Source organism: Enoplosus armatus, chromosome 20 (genome assembly GCF_043641665.1).
Source record: "Enoplosus armatus isolate fEnoArm2 chromosome 20, fEnoArm2.hap1, whole genome shotgun sequence".
Taxonomy (NCBI): Eukaryota; Metazoa; Chordata; class Actinopteri; order Centrarchiformes; family Enoplosidae; genus Enoplosus; species Enoplosus armatus.
The window spans coordinates 18,933,273-18,942,020 of NC_092199.1; the positions used below are offsets into that span (position 1 = coordinate 18,933,273).

The 8,748-nt window shown below is 41.3% G+C and overlaps 1 protein-coding gene across 1 annotated transcript; it reads left to right on the top strand.

Moving 5' to 3' along the window:
• The first annotated feature begins 1,293 nt into the window (after positions 1-1,293).
• Positions 1,294-7,375, top strand: chrm3b (cholinergic receptor, muscarinic 3b). Its single transcript, XM_070926744.1, has 5 exons — positions 1,294-1,399; positions 1,915-2,075; positions 5,280-5,575; positions 6,020-6,753; positions 6,858-7,375. Exons 1-5 carry the CDS (start codon positions 1,294-1,296, stop codon positions 7,373-7,375), a joined length of 1,815 nt encoding a protein of 604 aa, XP_070782845.1.
• Positions 7,376-8,748: the final 1,373 nt, after the last annotated feature.

The following is an 8,748-nucleotide window of genomic DNA, read 5'->3' on the forward strand; positions in this document are numbered from 1 at the left end:
CTCTCTCTCTCTCTCTCTCTCTCTCTATCTCCCACCTTTCCTCTCTATCTCTGTCAATTAAAAGGCAAAATAATCTTTAAAAAAAAACCCACAATGCCCCCTCATTCCGGACAGCTAGGCGTAATAACGCGTAACGTTCCCATCTTGAACAGGCTTTTAGAAAAGGTGAAATAAATTTGAACAAACGCTGTTCAAATAAATGTGTGATGTGTGATCAGCAACTAACTATATCACTAAACACGTCTCTTTCTCATTTTCCTGATCCTTATTATCCATCCATCCCTCCTTTCTATAGCCGCTTATCAATTAGAGGTTTGAGGTGGGCTGGAACCGATCCCAACTGATGTCGGATGAGGGGCAGGGTCCTTATTATTGCCATTATTACCTTTCTTTTTCTTTGTCCTCTTCTTCTTTTGCTTCTTATCATCATATTGTTAGATACTGATAGTATGTCCGTGGTCATTCAGTGATGTTATTGCTGCATGTATTGCTAATACATGATAATATATATAACATAATGTAACAATAATAAATCACTATGAAAAGCAGTATGTGGTAAATACTGCATACCACCCTGCGTTGGTCAGCAGTGTGTAGTAAGTGGTTCCGAATGCAGCCTGTAGGAAGGTTAAGACATGATTTGGTTGCACAGGTGTGACTGTTTTGACACCCGGGTTGGAAAAAAATGCACGGATTTGCTGAGCTCCAATGGTAACAAATCCGTTATCTCCTTTGCTGTTGTCTGGTTGAAGCTGCGAACCAGCGTCTTCTCAGCTCATCATCTTCACGTCAATCTCACACTCTTTCAGTGAAACGCTCACTTGCGTCCTATCAACGATTCAAGCTTGTAAACGTAATCATTTTGAACCCGGGCCCTCCGTGTCTGTATGATTCGCAACATTCCCACTGTTCTTCACCTTGCCACCAGCTCTGCTCTCATTCCACAGCCTGCCGCTCCTCCTGCCCTGCAAACCTGTTCTCCCCCCGCCATCCCCTAGATCACCTGACACCTGTTTCCCCATCCCCTCATTACCCTGCTTACTATAAATGTGAGTTGTGGCATTGCTGTGTTTACATCATAGGATTTAGGTATATATGTGTGTGTGTGTGTTAAGGTTTGTTTAGTTTGAAAGTGTCACGGAGATAAGACGCGCTCTTTTCTTAGGCACCGTTCCAACGTGCTTGTTGAACATGTCTCTGCCGTCTTTTACCTTTCAAGCTCATACAAACTGTTAAAAACATTAATCCTTCGTCTACGTTCTCCTGTTTTCTCACAGAGGTCCATAAGTCATCATGAACCCGACCCCCAGCTCTGATTCTATCAACCTCCTCACCAACGGTTTTCCTGGTATGAGAGACCAGCGTGATACCACCATCATAGTTGAGCCTGCCATCTTAGGTACTGTCTACAGCACTTGGTATCTTTAGAACAGCTAAGCGATGCAGACATTGTGACGTTTAAATCATCTTTGCAAAAGCATTCAATCAAAGAAAGGGAGAAAGCCAAAGTAGCTTATAAAAGGACCCCCACTGTCAACCAAAGTTTCGATCCAATATAGTGTATTCAAAACGTCAACAAGACAGGGTGAAGAGAAAAACGAATAGATAGGCAAGAATAGATAAATGAAACAAAATGGAGCATACAGTCAAAACAAAAATGAGGTGTATAAAATGAAATGGAAAGAATCGAAAATCGACTTGAAAATTGGTTTCAACCAAAGGTTGCTGAGATAACACAGATCTAGAGGTCTTCCAATCTGCTGATAAGGAATCGTAGACTTGCGGGAGATTCCCTTTGATTCTCAGGGACAGTAATTGCTGACTCTCCAAATTTCATATAGCCTTCGACCAAGTATGTATGAGACCCAATCTGTGATTTGATCGGTGAAATGACCCGTTTCTCCACATCTTCAGGGGGCTCTTACCAGGAGTTAGTCATATTATCTGACAGCGTTGGCGGGTGGAAGCAGCATAATGTCAGTCAAGGAGGAAACTTCACCGATTCCCCAATTAACAGGACATTAATGCTACCGTCAGAGGACTTCGACCCATTAGGAGGACATACTATCTGGCAGGTATTTTTTACCAAAACAGTTCTGCTTTTAACTTTTTTCTCATCGCATCTGTTGCTGAATCGATTAAACTCAAGTGTGTCACTCCCATGTTTTATATTTTATTTAGTCTGTGATTCACCATCTAGTTAAAAATATGTGTTACATGTAGGTCTAAACAACAACCATATACAACTTTATTGATTTAGTAGAAAGTCCCCCCCCCCATTAACTTTTATTATGGGTAGAATTAAAGTCAGGGTGAGTCTGTCATCACAAACTACAGAAGACCTGCTGAGGCAAACAAAGACCAGGCTGATGAGCTGAATCTCTCCTACTGCAGGTTTGAGAGGGACAAAGTCACCCCCCCCCCCCCGCACTGTTTGAATGAAATAGTAGCCAGTTTTGACCCATAACACAACAGATGTAACAATAATTGCTCATTTTAACATACCAGAAAATACAAACAAGTTATTTTGGAAAAAGAAATGCCCAGCACAAAATGTGTTTTGGGGATTGCAGCACTCTGCTGCCACCTAGCGTCTACAGTTATCAAATGCAGCCCCCCTCTTTTACCCCTGCGACATCACTGTGGTAACATCTATTTCACCTTAATTATTGACTTGATTCCTTCTATGCGATATAAGTACTTTCACAACTGTGGTTGAATTGAATTAAAACAAGCTTAAGTTTAATAAGAGAAAAGAGGTGACTGTAGATTTGCAATGGCCAGATTAAGAGATGAGCACGATTATCATCTGCAGGGACGTTGGAACTATTTTTCTGGGAGGGGGGTGCTGTAAATATCGCGCATAGGCTACACCGTCATCGCTCCTTTCGTGGTGGACCTGCTCGGACGGCGCTGTCCAACACAGCAGTGCTGATTAGACTGAGCTATTACACTTTCTTAGTCGCTTTGGTACATTTCTCAGACCTGAACGGAAATTCTCAAAACTACTTATTCAACCTCCACACTACATAGGCATGTTTCCGATTAAATAAGGGCCACAATTGTGGACCATATTCTCAATTGTATAGGTATGTATACAACAATGTGCACTGCACTGTAATACTGTATATTCACTGTAATGCTTAGTATTTCACTCGCATTTTACAGTATACAGTGAGTAAATATTCTTTATACATATACACACACAGTAGTTAATATTATAAAGAGTACAGCCTAGACCTGCTCTATATGTATATGTGATTTGGCACTATATAAATTGAATTGTTTACATTGAATATGCATACATATATACAGTGTGTGTGTATATATATATATATATATATAGTGTACTTTGTGCTGTTGAAATCAACAGTGTCTGCCTGCAGGGCTCCTTTGTGCAGCTCCACTGTCAGGAAATGCATACAAAAAAAATACAAAATAAAATCATGTAGACACTTCCGCTGGAAGCGATTTAGTCCTTGATTTATATTTCATCAATTAGTCTATGTTTGAATGTGAAAACTATGAATTCCTTAAATGTAACATATATATATATATTGTAATATTTTGCCTATTATGTCTACGTAGCACGTAACATGGAGCTTGAAGAAAGATTGAACGATTGAGGAACATTCTCATCTATGATTTCTCTTAGGGTTATTTTACATTTTACTGCAGTCAGCTACAACCGAGGGTACCCTAAGTTACGTCCTTTGGGTACGTAAAAAAACATTTGCTATTTCCTGTCCTGACAGTGGAGCTGACTTGAGAGTGCGGAACCTGCACTGGAGGCAGGCAGACCGCTCTCGCTGAACATTGATATACAGCCATACAGCCTTGTGCGTTTTCAATCCATGTCATCAAAACCTTAGCCATAGTTTACATACATAAAAATACTAATACTAGAGTGCATTGTTATATTGACAACATGGCTAAGCATTTTGACTGTCTTCTTTGTAAACAGTGACACAAGAACTTGTGATTCTGATGGCACTGACATATAAAGGAAGGATTTTTTTTTTTTTTAGAAAGTTACGGGGGGGTTTTGCTGTTTGTACAAATTGTTTTGAGCAGTGCACTCACTATTTTGCAAATGTTAAGGATGATTCGAGAAATGTACCAAAGCGACTGGGGAAAAACTGGGAGCCCTTTTGAGTAGGCTCAGGAGGCGGAGATGGATGACGGGCTGGCCTGTCGCTGTCGCCCCCACTGGCTCAAATCTGGGAGGTGCAGGCGTCAACTTGTCAGCTGTCATTTCTCTCTGTCTCTCTCTCAGGCGCTTAGCTGGTTCAGAGGTAGGTATATGACCGCATATACTGTATGTGCACATGAGGAGACTTGGGCTTATAATTCCTGACAATCACATCACCAGGCTATGAAAACGTTCTTTATGTTGTAGGGAAATACGAAAGTCAGGCACATTTAAGCACCAGTTCTTCTTGCAACGTCTCTGATCACCTGCATAAAATACACGTTTTAAGTGTGAGTGGCAGAAATGACTTACTTTTTATTATTTATAGAAATGATGAATAGAAGATGACCCATAATAGGCTGTTGTGGGACTTTAACAGCACTTGATTTGAAACTGCTTGAGTTCTTCTTGACATGTGGTCATAAAATCACTGAATGTAACGTATATGTAAATCTAAAATGCTTTTAAAAGTTGGCTAGAATGTTACTAATTGTCCACGGGCACCGACACTATAATTTAGTGCAAGTAAAAGCAGCAGTCGTGCTGTGACATGGATTAAATCATGACTCCTGAAATTGTGTTAGAAGTTCCCACGTCTGACTCTAAACATCTTTTTGAAATGTGTCACTCCACAGATGGATATTTAAAAACTTGATAAAATCACTTGTGCATGCTGACATTCACTAGAGGCTTTGTCAGCATAAAGAATGCACTTATTGCTAGTAGAGGCCTGCTACCCATTTTCTTATGCATAATAGGGTTAGTTTACCTAAATCCCCAAAAGCATATCTCTCCCAATTTATCCTAGTGGTATCCAGCAATCCAGATAATTTCAGTTTGTTTTGGCCAAGCTTCTGAGGCAATATCCCAATTTAACGGCATTTGCTGCTCTACAGCATTTTCAGTTTCAAGAAACACTGTTCTGTTATTGAGGATCATTTAAAGCCTCCCAGCTTCCAATCGTTTGCTCGGAGTTTGAACGGTAAACCAAGATTACATTTTGAGATTTTCATTATAACAAAATCAGTGAAGTATCTTGCACGGTGTAAATGCACTTAACCACCCTCTCTTACCTCTTTATCTTCAGGTCATCATAATTGTCTTCCTCACCGGATCACTTTCTCTTGCCACCGTTGTTGGCAACATCCTCGTGTTGGTGTCGTTCAAGATCAATAAGGCACTGAAGACCGTAAACAACTACTACCTGCTTAGCCTGGCATTTGCTGACCTGACCATTGGCACACTGTCAATGAACCTGTACACCACCTACATCATCATGGACCAGTGGGCTCTGGGGCCAGTGGTCTGTGACTTGTGGCTCGCAATAGACTACGTGGCCAGTAACGCCTCAGTCATGAACCTGCTTGTCATCAGCTTTGACAGGTAGCAGAACATGATTTATTATATTCTGTGTTGATAAACTTAACCACAATGAAGCTCTTAGCCACCACCATATTTTGTTGGTACTACCCTCATGAGAAACCTATGTGATGAAAATTATTATTATTATTATTTTTTTTATAAAATAGGACACCTGTGGATGCTGATATCTGTTTGTAAGAATGGGTTATTCTGATTGCTTAGTAGAGTTCAATTTTCTGATGAATGTATTCGAATATTGAACGTAGTATCCACATCGCAAGAACCATATATTTCCATTTGGTATCGTGATGGTATCATGTCGACAGCAGAAACAGGACTTATTTAAAATCCCTTGTGTAGGATTACTGACTCAGGTGTCTGTTAGTGGTACTATCAAGAAAGACAATGTGGTTACAGTTACTCTCTAAGTATACAGTTGCCTACTTTCTTTCCGTGTCCTCTTAGGTATTTCTCTGTGACCAGACCTTTGACCTACCGGGCCAAGCGCACAACCAAGCGGGCCATGACCATGATTGGATTAGCCTGGTCCATCTCTTTCATTCTCTGGGCCCCAGCCATCTTGTTCTGGCAGTATATTGTGGGTGAGCGGACAGTTCAGCCTAATGAGTGCTACATCCAGTTTCTGTCCGAGCCCATCATTACATTCTGCACTGCTATCGCTGCCTTCTACTTGCCAGTAACTATCATGGCATTCCTGTTTTGGAAGATCTATCAAGAGACAGAGAAGCGTGCTAAAGATATACAAGGTCTCAAGGGATCCGGGTCGGGCAATAGCCCAAGCCAGGCTCAGAGTCAAGGGAGCGGTAGCGGAAGAGCTGGTGGAGAAGGTGCGACTAACAGCCAGGATTCGTCAGTCATGCTGCGCCAGATTAGCTCTAAAAGCTGCAGCAGCTATGAATTAAATCAGCTGGCTTCAGAGAAGAACAACGAGGACAATGCCAGCATACCAGGAGGAATGGGAAGCAGAGGGAGGTGTGGCATGCTCTGCTTCCGGGTTTCATCGCTGCTGCCAGGTCGCCACGCATCCAGGAGGTCCGTCAACACCACGACAACTACAGTTGGCGAGACGGAGCAGAGCAGCAGTGACAGCTTTAACAACAATGACGTTGGTGCCTCTGGGGACCAGTCAGGCTCAGAGGAGGAAGCTGAGGGTGCAGACCCATCAAGGCCTCCAACAGGTTGGACAGAACCATGCTAAATTGTGTTGTTTGAGTGATATATATAAAAATAATATAAATATACATAATGTTTAATCCATCTATCTGTATACCTATCTATCTAGATGATGAGAAATCTAGAAAGGTGAAGAAAAACAAGGATAAGCAGCTGTCATCCAACAAAATTCCGAAAGGGTCACAATCAAACCCTGTCGCCTCATCAACTGCTGACCAATCACCTGCAGCCATCACCATGAAAGACGCGGCAATGGCCAAACGCTTCGCCTCTAAGGCCAAGACAGAGATCAACAAGCGCAAAAATGAAAAAAAGGCAAATGAGAAGAAAGCAGCAAGGACACTCAGTGCCATCCTGTTTGCCTTCATTACGACATGGTTACCATACAACATCATGGTACTGGTCAACACTTTCTGTCAGGACTGCATCCCAGGAACTCTTTGGGCACTGGGCTACTGGTTGTGTTACGTTAACAGCACAGTCAACCCCATGTGCTATGCCCTGTGCAACAAGACCTTCCGGACAACTTTCAGGGATATTTTGATGTGCCAGTGGAATCAAAAGAAGAACAAGCCCCATTTTCATCAGAGAAAGGCTGTGGCTTTCAAGAAAAAAGACCCAATGTAGAGTACAGTCAATTATTGGATGGATCTGTGTTTAAGGATGCATTTCCTGATCTATATTCAGAGTTGGAATGCAGCATACAAACCTCAAATTTCAGGGAACGGATCCTGAGCTGAATTTTACAAACCAAAACTAATTCTAGCTTTACAGGAAGTTTTGCCAAGTTAGCAGGGGGCCAAAAGCCCATGTCCATGACATTCTGACAGCTACTGGCCATATACGGAACAACTATTCATGGTCCAAGAGCATAATTGCTAATAATTTGGTGACCCCTTCAGCTAATTTTATTTTTTTGGCCAATGACAATATAGCTCAGAAACTGACTGCTAGATTTTCACGTTTGCTGTGGATATTCATAGTCCCTAGACGACGAATTACAGTGTTTTTGGTGAGCCCATGAAGTTTGCTTTCAGGCAACAATGTAAACTTGTGCACAGCATTTATCAAAATCTAATGGAAAGATTCAGATAGAATTTACCAAGCAGATTCCTGCTCCCAGATGATGAACCATTTCCTTTTTGGACTCCTCCGTGAGCACACTGTAAGTGCCACCCTCGGGCAAATTTGTCGATTGCAGTAAAAAAAAAGGAATATTTGGCATAAAATGTTGTCAATGCAAAATGTTCTAAGGAGATAAAACCTTTTGAATTTGAGACTGTGGCTTTTAGTCTGGCCACCCTCAGGACGGACTTCATATTCTTACCCCAAATACTGAGGCTCGACAAACGGCAACATTTTTGGTTCTAAAATGTTGTATTGTGGAGTGTAATGAACAAATGCAGCATTGAGGAGCAACAAGCAGGACTTTAGCCATTTCAGATACAAATCTAAGCAGAGATGTATTTAATTATTTATTTAATCTGCTTTAATAATAGAATAATACAGTTACAGTTTAGTGTAGTTTAGGAACTTCTTGAAGGATGTAAGAGCCTTGTAGGATTATTTGTCGAAATAAAAGCAACCAGAGCTGCCCCCTAGAAAATATTTTTTTAATGAACATGTGACAATAACTAAATAAAAACTTAACTTCCTAAACAAAAACTGACAACATTTTGCACCATTTTTGCCTACAAGTAGTAAGAAAACAACAAGCTCAGAGACGGGCGAAATAGTCAATTTCGGTAGCCTGACATCACCAGACCATCTTGCAAATGCAAATTAGTCTGGAGCCGCTCATTTTCATTTTCGATTTCCAAGAGGTGTTCTCAATGGGAGCAGACCAAAATGCCTCTGGACACAATTGGATAGACCTACAGCCAATCAGAGAAATGAAATGTGTGACGTGGCGCTGACGCACCTTTCTTATCAACAAAAACTTTAAGCAGAGAGGTTTGATTCAACAGAGCGTTCTACATCAGCGGCAGTCATCTTGATTG